This window comes from Cnephaeus nilssonii (assembly GCF_951640355.1).
Source record: "Cnephaeus nilssonii genome assembly, chromosome: 7".
Taxonomy (NCBI): Eukaryota; Metazoa; Chordata; class Mammalia; order Chiroptera; family Vespertilionidae; genus Cnephaeus; species Cnephaeus nilssonii.
The window spans coordinates 99621993-99638519 of record NC_137078.1 but is presented as its reverse complement, the minus strand read 5'-3'; the positions used below and the strand labels follow the sequence as shown (position 1 = coordinate 99638519).

General features: G+C 51.7%; 1 protein-coding gene across 16 annotated transcripts in view; it reads left to right on the top strand.

The window, feature by feature from the left end:
• Positions 1–483: 483 nt before the first annotated feature.
• The window catches only part of PER3 (period circadian regulator 3), a 47812-nt gene continuing 31768 nt past the window's right edge, over positions 484–16527 (top strand). For 10 of the 16 annotated variants that reach the window (XR_013813789.1, XM_079777269.1, XM_079777258.1 and 7 more), the window contains exons 1-6: positions 503–1214; positions 1588–1733; positions 2574–2689; positions 3858–4059; positions 14108–14159; positions 15304–15464. Coding sequence is in view for 15 of the 16 variants with exons in the window: in XM_079777269.1 (XP_079633395.1) it covers positions 1060–1214; positions 1588–1733; positions 2574–2689; positions 3858–4059; positions 14108–14159; positions 15304–15464 (832 nt within the window). In the remaining variant the exon portion in view is untranslated. Of the gene's footprint in view, positions 1215–1587; positions 3074–3857; positions 4060–14107; positions 14160–15303; positions 15465–16527 lie in introns of those variants that run through there. The other 6 variants (XM_079777265.1, XM_079777257.1, XM_079777266.1 and 3 more) reach the window with 6 other exon arrangements.

Genomic DNA, 16527 nt, shown 5'->3' with positions numbered 1-16527 from the left:
TCCTATGCAATGCCTTCCATTCACCCAACAAGCACGGAAGATTTCTGATGGCCAGGCCCTGGCAAGGGGTGCAGGTCTGCACGGTGCCCTCCATTTCGGAGGAGCTGGTGCTCACTCTAAAAAGAGCCTCCGGTGCTTTAAAGCGGGCTTCCCCACCGCCTTTGCTGGAAGAGAGCCCTTTACCTGCACTTGTCTCCCTCCGGGAGGGGGGGCCCTCCGCCCGCGGCTGACCCGCCAGCCCGTCGGGATTGGCCAGCCTTGCGCCCAACCGCGTTACGTAAGGCGCTCTGGGGCCTTCGCCCCCGCCCACTCGCCTCGGGTTACGTAACCCGGGCGCCCCAGTCCAGGCCCCGCCCCTGGACCAATGGGGGCCCGCAGAGCCCGCAGCGGCGGCCAATCGCGCAGTCAGGGGGCGGGGCTTCATCACGTGGCGCGCGGGGGGCGCGGCGCCTGGGGCTCACTGCACGCGGCGGGCCTCGGGACTGCACTGCCCCGCGCGCGGCCCCGCAGGCGGCGGCGGGTGAGTGCGGGGGTCCGGCCGCAGGTTGTCCCGATCCTGCCCTCAGGCTGGGACCGCGGTCGGGCAGCGCCGCCCGGGAACCTGGGGTCCCCGGAACTGTGTACTTCAAGTCGCCCGCCTCGCCGGGGTCCCCTTCCCGGTGCGCGCAGGGCTTCGCAGGGCTGCGGTGGGCGAGCGGGTGACCCCGAGCCAGGCTTTGCGGCCGCCGGGGCCGAGGGTCCCCTCCGGGGCTCCCAGCCGGCGAGCCACAGCCCGGTCTCCCGCGTCCAGTCGCCCGTTTCACGTAACATTTGTCACTTTTCTCCCCCCGCCCCCCAACACTCCCCCCCAGGCTGGACCCCCGGGAGCGGAGACGTCCACGACTGTACGGAACCCCCGGAGAGAACTGTGCCTCCCGGCGGCCGGGGAGCGTTTTCTCCAGTGCGGGCGCACGGACCGCAGTGAGCAGTGCATTTCTGTCGCTGGTTCCAAACCGGGAAAGAAGCGGGCCACGGGTTCGGGCCGCCGAGCGGAAGGTGGACGCTGGCGAAGACCCAAACATGTCCAGCCGTGAACCGCCGGGCTCCGGGGGGCCTGCACCTGAGCGCCTTGGGGGACCCCGGGCCAGCGGCCCCCAGGCCCTGGGGAGAGACTCGGGGGAGAGGTGGAGCCAGAAATCCCAGCTTCAGAGCAAATACCTGGAGAGCAGCCACAGGTGATCCTTGCACCCTGCTTGGTGGGTGTTTCCTGGCCGGCGTGTGGGAACAGGGACTGGAGGGTTTAAGTCCTTTTCCTTGGTTTGTAAGCAAGCCCTAGGAGCAAGGTCAGGGGGCAACTCAGGCATCCTCCAATGAAATGCTCTGGGAAGCAAGTGGAGGCTGGGGTGGGAAGGAGCTGGGGAATGTGCGGCGGGGGCTCCCAGGTTCTGTGGCTGGCATTGCCCCACCCGTAAAACAGAGACAAACCTGTGAGCTCGGACTGGATCCTTGCTAAGCGCTTAGAAGGATGCTTGGCGCGGAATAGGCTGTTCAATAAACGTTTGGCTGTTACCGAAATGGAAAGCGTTGAGTTTATTTTGATCTTAACAGTGAACAGCAAGACCCAAACAGAGTCTCTGAAGAACTGATCGTGGTTGTCCAAGAAATGAAAAAATACCTGCCGTCGGGGAGAGACAATAAACCGAGCACCCTGGATGCCCTCCGCTATGCCCTCCGCTGTGTGCACAGCGTTCAAGGTAAAGGAGCCGCAGAGGAAGGGCGGCCCAGGGACACACACACACACACACACACACACACACACACACACACCATCCCCCACCCCCGGAGGAGCTGTCAGTGCGGTGTCGTCACAGGAGCGTTTTGAGGTTTTCATGGTGTTCTAGGGGAGATGAGCGATTCCAGGAGGGTCTTCGTTTTTCATACTGGGAGACCCCGATTTGTGAATAGTTGGGTGCAGTATTGTGCTGGCCTCTCCCAGGAGTGGAGTTTGGCGTGAGCACATTGCGAAGGCTCACTTTGTGAAGGAGCATCGTCTCCCGCGGATATTAAGGGGAAATACATTTAGCTAAGGACAAGTTTTACTCTTTCCCTGCCTTACACATCCTTTTAAAATGCACTTCCGGTGTGCCAGGGATTTGCCAAACTACCAAGGAGCAATTATAAACGCTTTTTCCTTTCGATCCCTGACGTTCCTTCTCGAGGGATTTCGTAAAGTACACGATCTCTAGGCCAACCTCAGGGGCGTCATACATGACACGGGGCTTCACATGTGACTCGTGGCTCCGAGGGCCGGAGTAATGCTTCTCTCGTGGCAGCGCCCTGTGTGTGCATTTGGAATGTTGGGGTTCAGTCCCCTCTTTAGGACCGTCAGTGTTCTGTTCCTTGCGATCTAGAACATGCAGGATTCCTAACACTCAAGATCTTAAGTTTGCACAGCGATCAGTATTTCAGGTGAATTTCGAGGAAAACACGGAGGTGTCCTCTTGAGAAACAAGCCCGCTTTACTAGTCATAAGAGTGGTTTCCTGGAGATGCTGTTTTCACTGGACTACCTATTTATTTTCCTGTGTTTCTTAGCAAGCAGTGAGTTTTTCCAGATTCTCAGTCAAAATGGAGCACCTCAAGCAGATGTGACCATGTACAGTCTTGAGGAGCTGGCCTCCATGGCTTCAGAGCACACTTCCAAAAACACAGTAAGAATCCACGCATTTTGCCATCTCAGCCTGGGTGATTTTTCCTCACAACCTGGTCTAGGTACAATTTAAACAAAGAATAACCGAGTCTCAGTAACCACAGCTGGAGGTAAACAGGAGGAGAAAACTGCCCCAGCGGCCCCGTGTCGCTTCCCCGGCCCTCGCGGGGGGACGGGTCTGCGGGCAGGAGCAGCGCAGGCGCACGTAGCTTCGCTTCGGTCCTGAGGTGCCTCTGTCTCCTCAGCATCCCCGAGTCTCTCCAAGACATAGCACTGCAGAGGAGCGTCCTGCGTCGTGTTCTAATCTCCGAATTGTTCATTTCTATTTATATCATTCTTAGTTCCAATACCTACTCCTTCAAGTTGTAACAACTGGATTTCACAGGTGAGTCAAGAGGGTGCTGTCATTTTTTATAAAATGTTGGAAGAGACGTTTAGTATATCTTTTGAATCTCTGTCGACAGAATAATGTTACCTCGTGCTTTGTTGATATGATGGAGGCTACTTGCCTTTATGTTTAGATCTCAACACAGTTGTAACGAAAAGATTTTCTAATATCGGGGCCTGAGCTGTCCCTAATGTCACCGTAGCGCTTCTGTTACTGACTGGTGTGTTCATAGCACACAGTAGGTGCTGTTGAGATTTAAGAAAAGGGAGTGTAAGAACACATTTCCTCTTGCGGGTCTTTAAAATTAAGCGAGGGGGGAAACAGAGGCCGGGCCAGCAGCAGCGGGAGATTAAGCTAAGTTAGACGCCTGTCTGTCGTCACACATTCGAGAACAGTTCTTAGGTGAGGAGGCTGGTTAAAGGCGACATCTTGGAGGTGACTCTCGAGCCTGGTCTGGAAGCCTGGACTGCTTTGGTGAGGAGGAGACAGCCTCCAGGGGTAGGCACAGAGTGCAGAGGAGGAGGACTCGCAGTCGGTGTAGACACAGTGGAGGCGTGCTGCGTCCATGGAGAGGGAGCTGCCGTGTTTCCTGGCCCAGAGACCAGACCTTCAGAAGGCTTTGCGGTGACGGGTAAAACGTACATGTCGGAGCTCTGTCGCCTTGGCAGGAAGTGTGTGTCCTAAGCTCCTGATCCTGGTAGAAATCTAGGGGAGGAACCTTTTGGGGGCGCATTGCTAGTAAGCGTCTCAATGTTTGCCTTTACTGTCCCTGTTCCCACAGGACACCTTCGCGGCCGTGTTCTCGCTGGTGTCGGGGCGGGTGGTGCACGTCTCGGAGCAGGCGCCGTCTGTCCTGGGCTGTCGGAGGGAGTCCTTGGAGTCCTCTCACTTCGCCGAACTGCTCGCCCCGCAAGATGTGAGGATGTTCTACACACGCACTGCCCACGCTCAGCTTCCCGCCTGGAGCAGCTGGACCCAAGGAGGTAACGGGCCCGTATGTTCATAACCCCCCCATCACCCCCCCACCATCTCCTCAAGCTCACGTTCCTGCTCCCCGAGGCAATGCAGAAACCGCCGCATCATTCAGGACAGGCAGACGGAACGGCCTTTCTTATTTCTTTATTTTAAAAAGCAGCGTGTGATGAAAATAACACTTTAAATGCTTCTAAAAACATAAAGACTCAGTCGATTCGCTTTCACGTAGTCCAGTTGGTTTCGTAGCGTGTAAGTCATGACAGTTTGATTGGCACATGCTGCATAGCAGGTGACGTGCTGTAAAGGCTCTGTTTCTGCGAAGGGAATAGAATTGAATGTTCTTCCTCTGACGTTGGCTTCATTATGTGTGAGCTTTGCTCGGAGACAAGCTTCTGATGGTTAGCTTTCTCCCGTTTTCTTGTCCGTAAAAGTTCCTGGATCTCATTACTTTTCCTTCTGACCTGGGAGGCCTGTTTACCGTGTAATGTGAATCGGTCCTGTGTGGTCTGTAACCCATCGTTTCTGCTTTCCTCTCCCTTCCACTCGCGCTCTGTGAAGGGTCTCCTAGAGCTCAGTCTAGATCGTCCTTCTCTGTGATTCCAGCTTCTTGTTGTAGAAAAACACATGGACAGAGCTGCCCGCGTTACCCCTCGGCCACGGCGTGGTGCTCGGCACGCTCACGCTGCTGCGAGTGAAGCTCGTGTCCTTCCTGGTGTGAACCCAGAGCTCGGCCCAGGGCAGAAGCCGCCTGGCTTCTCTTTCCAGGCCCAGGCCGTCGCCCCGTCTTTTAGGCACAAACTGTATGAGCGCTAGAACGCACGCCTGTCGTCCTGGCTCCCTCTGCTGTTGCCGTCACACAACATCGATTTCCTTCCTCTTCCTCTGCCCTGCACGCACGTGTTCGCCTTTCGTTGTCCTAGGGCTTCTCTGCATTTATGAGTCTCCGTTCCTCCCGTAGACATCCGCCCGCCTCCCTGTGGGCCGGGCACCCCCAGGTGCTGCAGTAGAGGCGGGCGCAGAGCGGACGGGCAGTGTCTGCGCTCACGGTGCCCGTGTGTTCCTTCCTCTTCGCCCGTGAGTCTGTCTTCTCTCTCCAACCTTCTCGTCTTCGCTGAGCGTCTTGCCACGGGTTTCCCTTCTGTGACAGCAGACTGCGGCCTGAAATTGTCGTCTTGCAGCCCTAACCCTTTGCTTCCTCATGAGAGGCCCTCCGCCGAGTGTGCTCCCGCCCTGCACTTCTGCCCGCGAACCTCGAGCCCGGCCTCCCGAGCGCAGCCGTCGAGGCCCCCAGCTCGGGGTCTGTGCCCGCGCTCCTCCGCCCGTCCCTTCCTTGGAGCTCACAGGACATCCCGAGGCCGTGGGAAGCCACCCCCCGCTGCCGTCAGCTCGGCCTCTGTAGAGCCTGGTTCCGCTTCCCCCTGGTCCACCTCTGCCGAGGAGCCGGCCGCGGTTTCTGTAAGTGCACCCCAAAAGGAGAGGTGACACCCACGCCGAGGCGCACCGGTGCCTGCGGCCCATCCGTGTCACCACCCGGTCGGCGCTCTGTGTCACCACCCGGTCGGCGCTCTGTGTCACCACCCGGTCGGCGCTCTGTGTCACCAGACTCCAGGGAGTGGCTGTAAGCGGCGCAGGGAGTCCGCCTGCAGTCCAGGTGCGGGGTCTGCTCCGTGCGGAGAGTCTTAGCTGGGAACTGACGGCACTTTTTTTTTTTTTTTTAATATATTTTATTGATTTTTTACAGAGAGGAAGAGAGAGGGATAGAGAGTTAGAAACATCGACGAGAGAGAATCATCGATCAGCTGCCTCTTGCACACCCCCTACTGGGGATGTGCCCGCAACCAAGGTACATGCCCTTGACCGGAATCGAACCTGGGACCCTTCAGTCTGCAGGCTGACGCTCTATCCACTGAGCCAAACCGGTTTTGGCCTGACGGCGCTTTAAACTGAGTCTGTCCCGTGGTGAGCCCGGAGGCCACGGCTTCTCGGTGTACGGTGGTTTCTGACCAGCCCGGCCCAGGGTCGCTGTGAGGGTCCCAGCGAGGGGTCGGGAGAGCTGCGGCGCTTTGGAGCATCGCACAGCATCAGGGTCGTCTAACTGCTGCTCTGTGACGGGGACTGTTTGCCAGGGGCTCTGCTTAATGTTTTAGGGGATTTAATCTTGTGAGGCATGGACACCCTCAGCGTCCCCCGCTGACAGGTGAGGTCGCTGTTCGCTGGGGTCGGCCGAGAAGCAAATGCCAAGATGGGGTTAGCTGTGCAAGAGCCTTAGGGAGAGGGGCCCCCACCCCAGTGCAGGGCTGTCCCTGGGGAAGGAGACTGGGAGGAGCGGGCCCGGCCCCCAGCACAGCTCAGAGCAGCTGGCGTGGCCAGGCAGCCACAGGGAGGGCCAGGCCACAGGCACGCACAGAGGAGTCTGCCTCCCCGGGTGGCCGGCCCAGTCCCCGCTGTGCACGGGCGGTGGCTGGGAGCGGCCTGTGCCCTGCAGCCAGGAGCCGTGCCCTTGCTCAGCCCCCCAGTCACTGAGCACAGAGCAGGTGCCTCACCAAGGTCACGCTGCCAATACGTGCGGAGCCCGGCTTCACCGTGGCCTGTGAGCCCGGAGCCCAGCTCTTACCCACTGCCCCTGCCCACGGCTGCCGTGACTTACTTACCGGAGAGCCGTGAGCAAACAAGCATGCGTTTGACAGTGGCTCCAAGGCGGTGGGCTCCTGCCTGTAAAAATCATCTCGGAACTTGGAGGGTGTGGTTTTTTAAAATTTTATTTTATTGTTTAAAGTATTACAAATAGTAGTGCATATGTCTCCTTTTTGTCCCCATTGACCTTCCCTTGGCACCCCCCCCCCTCCCCCCAGTGTCTTGCGTCCATTGGTTTGCTTATATGCATGCATACAAGTCCTTTGGTTGATCTCTTACCTCCCCCCACCCCCAACCCTCCCCAGCCTTCCCGCTGTAGTTTGACAGTCTGTTCGATGCTTCTCTGCCTGTGTATCTATCTTTTTGTTCATCAGGTTATAATGAGTGAGATCATATGGTATTTTTCTTTCTCTGACTGGCTTATTTCACTTAGCATAATGCTCTCCAGTTCCATCCATGCTGTTGCAAATGGTAAGAATTCCTTTTTTATAGCAGCGTAGTATTCCATTGTGTAGATGTACCATAGTTTTCTAATCCACTCATCTGCTGATGGGCATTTAGGCTGTTTCCAAATCTTAGCTATGGTGAGTTGTGCTGCTATGAACATAGGGGTGCATATATCCTTTCTGATTCGTGTTTCTGGTTTCTCGGGATATAGTCCTAGAAGTGGTATTACTGGGTCAAATGGCATTTCCATTTTTAACTTTTTGAGGAAACTCCATACTGTTTACACAGTGGCTGCACCAGTCTGCATTCCCACCAGCAGTGCACGAGGGTTCCCTTTTCTCCACATCCTCGCCAGCACTTGTCGTTTGTTGATTTGTTGATGATAGTCATTCTGACAGGTGTGAGGTGGTACCTTGTTGTTTTGATTTGCATCTCTCGGATGATTAGTGACTTTGAGCATGTTTTCATATGTCTTTCAACCTTCTGTATGTCCTCTTTCGAAAAGTGTCTATTTAGGTCCAAGCCCATTTTTTAATTGGATTGTTTATCTTCCTTTTGTTAAGTTGTATGAGTTCCCTGTAAATGTTGGAGGTTAAACCCTTATCGGAGATAACATTGGCAAATATGTTCTCCCATGCAGTGGGCTTTCTTGTTGTTTTTTGACGGTTTCTTTAGCTGTGCAGAAGCTTTTTATTTTGATGTAGTCCCATTTGTTTAGTTTCTCCTTAGTTTCCATTGCTCTAGGAGCTGTATTGTTAAATATATTGCTACGACAAATGTCTGCTATTTTGCTGCCTATGGCTTCTTCTAAGATTTTTATGGTTTCCCATCTTACGTTTAAGTCCTTTATCCATTTTGAGTTTGTTTTTGTGTATGGTGTAAGTTGGTGATCTAGTTTCATTTTTTTGCAAGTATCTGTCCAGTTTTCCCAACACCATTTATTGAAGAGACTGTCTTGACTCCATTGTATGTTCTTGCCTCCTTTGTCAAATATTAATTGAGCATAATGGCTTGTGTTGATTTCTGGGTTCTCTGTTCTGTTCCACTGGCCTATATGTCTGTTCTTGTGTCAGTACCAGGCAGTTTTGAGGACAACGGCTTTGTAGTATAGCTTGATATATGGTATTGTGATTCGCCAACTTTGTTCTTCTTTCTCATGATTGCTGCGGCTATTTGGGGTCTTTTTTTATTCCAGATGAATTTTTGGAGACTTTGTTCTGGGTCTTTGAAGTATGCTGTTGGTATTTTAATGGGGATTGCATTGAATTTATAGATTGCTTTGGGTAGTATGGACATTTTAATGATGTTGATTCTGCCAATCCATGAACATGGTAAATTCTTCCATTTGTTCATGTCTTCCTCAATCTCTTTTTTTAGCGTCTTGAAATTTTCTGAGTACAGGTCCTTTATCTCCTTGGTTAAGTTTATTCCTAGGTATCTTAATTTTTTTTGTTGCAATGGTAAATGGGATTGCTTTTTTAATTTCTCTTTCTGTGAGTTCATTATTGGTGTATAGAAAAGCCATAGATTACTGGGTGTTAATTTTGTATCCTGCTACATTGCCGAATTCATTTATTAAGTCTAATAATTTTTTGATGGAGTCTTTAGGGTTTTCTATGTACAATATCATGTCATCTGCGAATAAGGACAGTTTTACTTCTTCTTTTCCAATTTGGATGCCTTTTATTTCTTCTTGTCTGATCACAATGGCTAGTACTTCCAGTACTATGTCGAACAGGAGTGGTGAGAGTGGGCATCCCTGTCTTGTTCCTGTTCTTAGGGGAAATGGTTTTAGTTTTTGTCCATTGAGTATGATGTTGGCTGTGGGTTTGTCATATAAGGCTTTTATTATATTGAGGTATAATCCTTCTGTTCCCACCTTGTTGAGAGTTTTTATCAGGAAAGGGTATTGGATTTTGTCAAATGCCTTTTCTGCATCAATTGATAAGATTATGTGATTTTTGTCTCAGTTTGTTTATGTGATGTATCATGTTTATTGATTTGCGGTTATTGTACCAGCCTTGCACCCCTGGAATACATCCCACTTGGTCATGGTGTATTATCTTTCTAATGAAATGCTGGATTCGATTTGCTAGAATTTTGTTGAGAATTTTGGTGTCTATGTTTTTTATATTGGCCTGTAATTCTCTTTCTTTGTATTGTCTGTATCTGGTTTTGGGATTAGGGTAATGCTGACTTCATAGAAAAAGCTTGGAAGTGCTCCTTCCTCTTGAATTTTTTGGAATAGTCTGAGGAAGATAGGTTTTAGTTCTTCCTTGAATGTTTGATAAAACTCCCCTGTGAAGCCATCCAGTCCAGGGCTTTTGTTTGCTGGAAGTTTTTTGATGACTGCTTCAATTTCCTCCATCGTTATCGGCCTATTCAGATTTTTTTATTCCTCCTGGTTGAGTTTTAGAAGGTCGTATTTTTCTAGGAATATGTCCATTTCTTCTAGGTTGACCAGTTTGTTGGAGTACAGTTGCTCATAGTATTTTTTTTTTTTTTTTACGATCTTCTTATTTCTGTGGGGTCTGTTCTTATTTCACCTCTTTCGTTTCTGATTTTGTTTATTTGGGTCCTCTCTCTTTGCTTCTTGGTGAGCCTGGCTAGAGGTTCATCAATCTTGTTTATCCTTTCAAAGAACCAGCTCTTGGTTTCATTGATCTTTTGTATTATTTTTTGTTCTCTATGTCATTTATTTCCGCTCTGATCTTTATTATCTCCTTCCTTCTGCTCACACTGGGCTTTTCTTGTTGCTCTCTAATTCTTCAAGTTGCAGAGTTAGATGGTTTATTACCATTTTTTCTTGTTTTGTGAGGTAGGCCTGTAATGCTATGAACTTCCCTCTCAGGACTGCTTTCACTGTGTCCCAAAGATTTTGGATTGTTGTGCTTTCATTGTCGTTTGTTTCTAGTATGTGTTTTATTTATTCTTTGATCTCTTTGGTAACCCAATCATTGTTTAATAACATGCTACTCAGCCTCCAAGTGTTTGAATTTTTGTGATTGTTTTACTGTAGTTGATTTCTAATGTAATGCCATTGTGATCTGAGAAGATGCTTGATATGATTTCAATCCTCTTGAATTTGGAGAGACTTTGCCTGTGTCTCAATATGTGGTCTATCTTTGAAAATGTCCCATGTGCACTTGAAAAGAATGTGTATTCTGTAGTTTTACGGTGGAATGTTCTGAAGATGTCGAATAACTCCATTTGATCTAGTGAGTCATTAAGGATTGAAGTTCCTTTGCTAATTTTTGCTAATAACTGTCTAAAGGATTTATCCAGTTATTTCAGTGGGTTATTCAAGTCCCCTACTATGATTGTGTTGCTGTCAATCTCTTCCCTGATATCTTCTAGAAGTTTTTTATGTATTTGGGTGCTCCTGCCTTGGGTGCATATATGTTTACCAGAGTTATAGCTCTTGTTGTATCGATCCCTTTAGTATTATGAAGTGGCCTTCCTTGTCTCTTGTTATGGTCTTCACTTGGAGGTCTATTTTGTCAGATATAAGTATTGCTACCCCCGCTTTTGTTTCATTTCCATTTGCCTGATAAATATTTTTCTATTTTTTCACTTTCAGTCTGTGTGAGTCCCTTGTTCTGAGGTGAGTCTCCTGTAGACAGCATATATATAGGTCCTATTTTCTTATCCATTCAGTCACTCGATGTCTTTTGATTGGAGCACTTAATCCATTTACATTGAATGTTATTATTGATAGGTACTTGTTTGTAGCCATTACTGTACTTTATGCCTTCCTCCCTTTCTATTTCTTCTTTTTACAGGATTCCCTTTAGTATTTCTTGCATTGCTGGTTTGGTGGTGATAAACTCCCTGAGCCTTTTTTTGTCTGCGAAGCTCCTGATTTCCCCTTCAATTTTGATTGATAGTCTTGCTGGATAGGGTATTCTTGGATTCAGACCTTTGCTTTGCATCACTTTGTTTACCTCATTCCATTCCCTTCTAGCTTGATGTGTTTCTGTTGAGAAATCATATAACAATCTAATGGGGGATCCTTTGTAAGTAACTCTTTGTCTCTCTGTTGCAGCCTTTAAGATTCTCTCTTTGTTGTGAACATTTGCCATTGTAATTATTACCTGTCTTGCTGTGGGTCTTTTGGAATTCATCTTGCTTGGGACTCTCTACTTGTGTAACTTTTTTCTTCCCTATACAGGGAAGTTTTCTGTCATTATTTCTTCAAATAGATTTTCTAATCCTTGCTGCTCTTCTTGTCCTTCTGGCACCCCTATTATATGTGTGTTACTTCGTTTCGAGTTGTCCCAAAGCTCCCTCAGGGTCTCCTCCTGATTTTTAATTTTTTTCTCCAGTTGCTGTTCAGATTGGGCTTGTTTCTCTACCTTATCTTCTAACTCACTAATTCGGTCCTCTGCTGTTTCTAGTCTACTGTTGAAACCTTTCATGGTGTTTTTTATTGTGGCTATATCACTTTTCATTTCTTCCTGATTTTTGCATAGGTTGTTGATTTTCTTGTCCATCCGGTTTATGAACTGTACGACCATTACTCTGAATTCTTTTTCTGTCATGTTGCATGCCTCAGTTTCACTTATTTCCTTTCTTGGCAATTTCTCTTTTTCTTTCCTCTGGGGATTGTTTTGTTGTCTCCCCATTCTAACTATCACCAGAAGGTCCAATCACCGAGTTGTGGTGGCCAGGGCCGTGTGCTATGGGAGCTTCACGCCTGAGTGTCACTGAAGAGCTCTGACACATAGACGTGTGGCTGCCATGGGTCTGTGGGAGCCCTGCTTGCCCAGGCTCAGAGTCACTGGCGCTCAGTGCAGCCTCATGCGTACACCTAGAATCAGGGACCCCGCCTCCGCCATGCTGAAAAAGAGACCCCGCTGGCGTGTGCTGAAAATCAGGGTCCCCTAGCATATGCCAGGAGTCAGTGTCTCCCTGTGCCCGTGCCAGGAATCGAGTATTTGAGTCTCTGTCACTTGGTGCGGCCTCACACTGAGAATCAGGTCCCTGTGTGCGCATGTGCCGAGTATTGGAGTCACTGGGTCTTAGTGTGCATGTACTCGGAATCAGGGATCCCGTGCACGGGCAATGAAAACAGAATCAAGTCACTGGCGCTCAGTGCTGCCTCTCGCGTGCAGAATGAGGGTCCTCGGTCTGCTTGGGGGATCGGGTTGCACAGCTGCCCTGCTCTGCGGGAGACAGACTTCGTGTGCCCTCACCCAGAATCAGAATCAGGCGGCACAGCTGCCCTGAGTGGGCCTGGGGGTCTGTTCCCAGGAGTGCGCACTGCAGGTAACAAACTCCCCGTGTCTGTGTGCCCAGGATCAAACCCAGCGCAGCCTCCCTGTGTGGGCAGGGCCTGCCCACGCGGAGAGGGTCCAGCAGTTCCTGTGCCGCTATAGCCGGCCGGCGGGAGGGGGATGGGCTCTGTGACTCACAGAAATCCGCGGCCGGGTGCCTGGGGTCTCGGTGTCCCTGGGTCTGCAGCTATGGTCACAGGTCTTTTACCCGAGTGGCTGCAGGGTCCCGGTTTGCGTCTGAGACCAGTTTGGGTGGTGGCAAGGATGGGATCCTAGTCTCAAACAGCTGTTTTTCAAGATGGTGTGGTCTCTGTGCCGGCGGTGTCCTCCCCGGATTGTTTGCGGTGGCAGCTGGGTTTTGCCATCCAGGCCTGCCTGGTTTGGCAGCCCCTGGAAGACCCACAGGATCTGACTGTCCCTATCTCTCTCTCTCTCTCTCTCTCTCTCTCTCTCTCTCTCTCTCTCACACACACACACACACACACACACACACGCACGCACCACACACGTCCACACACTCCTCTATCGCTCCCTCACTCTCTCACAACCCTCCCTACCTCCTTGCCGGTCGCCATCTTTTTTCCTGGAGGGTGTTTGGATCCTTACCCACCGTCCCCTCCGTGAGCTTGTCCACGCCTCAGCAGTTTCTGCGTTGAGCCGGCAGCACAGCCGCACGTTGCGGACTCGGCTGATGGTGGGGTTCTTTCACTGGGTCCCCAGCCGCCCTGTGAGAACCGTCCTCTGCCGTCGGGACTCGGCTCCGACTCCAGTTGCCTGCAGTTTGGCAGTGCGATCCCTGGCCCTGGACTCTTACACGGGAGTCTTTCTGCTCACGTACATCGTCCTGGTCGCTCAGAGCCCGTTTTCTGGCGCCTCCTGCGATCCTTTCCGTGGAAGTGTGAAGACCTGGACTGTAGTCAGGACTCGGTTCTTCAGAATTCCGTTGTTTGTGCTCCTTCGGTGCATATTTTTAACCTTCTCCTTGGTTCCTAAACTCAGGACTTTCCCTCCAGTGAACACATGCCCAAAAGACATATCAGGGAGTTCTGACCGGAGGAAACCAGTCAGCAAACACCTGGGAAAAGGCCGGCCCCCAGGCCACCCTGAGGAAGGCACATGTAAACATTTCCGAGTCACCACGTCACAGAGCAATAACGTCGGTGCAGAAATCAGCACAATGGATGCACACCATTGCCGTGAGGAGAGTGATAAATGTGGTTAGCGACATTGCCCGTGGGTCCCATCCAGGCGTCAGTTTGCCAACACCCGAGTCATAAAACGATCACGTCATCGAACCGAGGAACACAGCTTTGGGGACTGTGTCCAAGGAAAGAACGGGGAAGGGGGTTTGTGTATCATCTCTGTCCGGCGATGGCAGTGGAATCGAATGTTACCACCCAACAGTGGTGTCAGGATGACTGCACTGACATCGAGGGGATGCGTTCGGCAGTGATGGGAATACAGGGGGGCCTGTGGGAGGAGTCGGGGAGACTGAGCCGGACGCTCACGCCTTACCCGGGGCTCCTGTTGGAATAGGGACGCCCTTGGAAAACCCCGGGTGCGACTGCATCTCGGAGTGCAGGAGAGGCCCGTCTTCATCGTGTCTCCGTCTTAAAGATAGTTTCTCGTTTGTGTGTGACATGAGCACGGGCGGCTGCGGTCGCTCTGCGGGTGCGTGACGGTCTGTCTTTGTCTCCAGCAGCGTCGGAGTGCGACCTTGCTCCCGTGAAGTCCTTTTTCTGCAGGATCCGGTGAGTGAGGCCTGCGGGGCCACGCGCCTGGGCTCTGGTTGGACTTAGCTCTGCTCTGGTCCTTTCGTGTTCGCCGGGCCTGTTGTGGAAGCTAAAGTCAAGACTTGTGTTTGCCACAGGAGTTGGTCTTCTGATTGAGGGAAGAAGCAGCCTCATGAGGAAAGTGGATGATAATCAGCAGGAGGAGAGAGGAGAACGGTCATGGTGAGCCTGGGGGCGTAAGAGCCCCTGGTGGTTCCGGACACTTTTTTTTTCTTTTTTTCTTTTATTGATTTCAGAGAGGAAGGGAGAGGGAGAGAGAGATAGAAATATCAATGATGAGAGAGAGTCATTGATAGGCTGCCTCCTGCACGCCCCACACAGGGATCGAGCCCGCAACCTGGGCATGTGCCCTGACCGGGAATGGAACCGTGACCTCCTGGTTCATAGTTCGACGCTCAACCACTGAGCCACACTGGCTGGGCCAGTACACTTTCAAATGACCACTGTTTGGGCTCTTTTGTGTGCTTTTTGTTGTTTCATCACATTTAAAATTAACTTTTGACATTTTGAATAACTTGAAAGAAAGCAAGATGATAGGTATATTTATAACAAGGATTTATAAGGTCCAAAGATATTAAACTAGAGGAAAATAGACCAAAATTGTAGTCGTTGATTTCTCATAGGAATTTTAGTGAATTTATTTTTCTCTGAATTTACCGATATGTCAGTGTTCCATCATGTTACTGTTACTTTCACAATAAAATGCAATGATGTCGATGAGGCACTGGCTGGCACTCGGGGGAGGAACCCGGGCTGGAGACGGCTGTCGGGCCGTCCGCACGTAGCTGGCATGGAGAGCCCTCGCCCCACAGCGGTCGCAGGAAGTCCGGCTGGAGTTTAGGTGCGGAGGTCCGGGGGAGAGGCATGCAGTGCCTGGTGCCAGTGCCACACTCGCGGGATCCGAGCCAGCTCTCCACAGACCTCCTGCGTGTGCATAGCGTGTGGCTAGACTTGCCCTTGGGGAGTGACATCTTAAACGAACATTTTTCCTGTTTGGAAAATAAATGTATTTAAATGTGTTAGATTGGGCTGTGTCTCTCTCGGAAACGACAGGAGGCATTTCCCAGCCGTTGCACACGCTGAACCATTCCTGCTCTTGCAGCGGAGGCGGCGGGCGAGGGCAGCGTCACGCCCCGTTCCGGGTGATTCCCTATTTGATTCACGTGCGGCGCTCCGCGAGGCCGCAGTTGGAGCCGGAGCCGGAGCCGGAGCCGGAGCCCTGCTGCCTCATGCTGGCCGAGAAGATGCACTCTGGCTACGAAGGTGAGTCGGGGGAGGGGTGCTGTCGGGGGTCCTGGGCATGCCCGTTCACCTTCGGCTGGGCCTGCACTCTGCACTCTGCAGCCGGTTCACCGCCCTGGACATCTGGGCGGTGCTCCTCTCCCCGGACGGCACGGCCGAGGCCCACAGGGACTGGCCCTCTCCTCCTCGGCTGCTGGCAGTCCGGTGGCCCTTTGCTTCTGTCTTGGTGAAATAGGAGCATTGGCATTATTGCACAGTGCGGTCACAGGAATGGCTCTATGCTTTTAAAGTGTTTGAAACCCGTGATGTTTGCCGTGTGTAAATATAAGCTCTTTAGTGTAGCTTATATGTCCTCATGGCAGAGCTGCATTCTTACATTCCGTGTGAGTACAGTCAGCTCCGTTACAGTCAGTCCTGCTGAACCAGGGCACCTGCATGTCTACAAATGACCATCCTGTGCCAAAAACTCACACAGATTGAGACCCACAGGGCTTCTGGGAAAAATGAAGTTAGGGGCACAACACTCGAAAACTTAACCACACAGCCTATCTAATAAAGAGGGAATATGCTAATTGACCGTCACGCCTTCACAAAGATGTCGGCACCCACAGCCAATAAGGAGGAAATATGCTAATTGACTGTCCTGCCCTCAAAGCTGGCGGCACCCACAGCCAATAAGAAGGGAATATGCTAATTGCTGCCACGCCCTCAAAGATGGCGGCGCCCATGGCCACAAGATGGCAGCGCCCAGTCCCCTCAGCCCTGCTGGGGCAGCAGGCGCGCGGCACGGCTGGGCCCACCCCCAGGCGGGTCCGGCCACTCCGTGCACCTGCCTCCGGAGTCCTCCAGTCCCCTCAGCCCCCAACCGCCCAGGGCCTGCCCGAGGCGCAGGTAACCAGGGCCGGCCGAGGCTTGTGCTGCCGGCAGTGGCAGCAGCAGAGGTGTGATGGGGGCCTTCCCCTGATCGCCGGGTCCCCTCCTGCCCCTGAGGGCTCCCAGACTGTGAGAAGGGGCGGGCCAGGCTGAGGGACCACCCCTCCAGTGCATCAATTTTCATGCACTGGGCCTCTAGTTAAAAATAAGA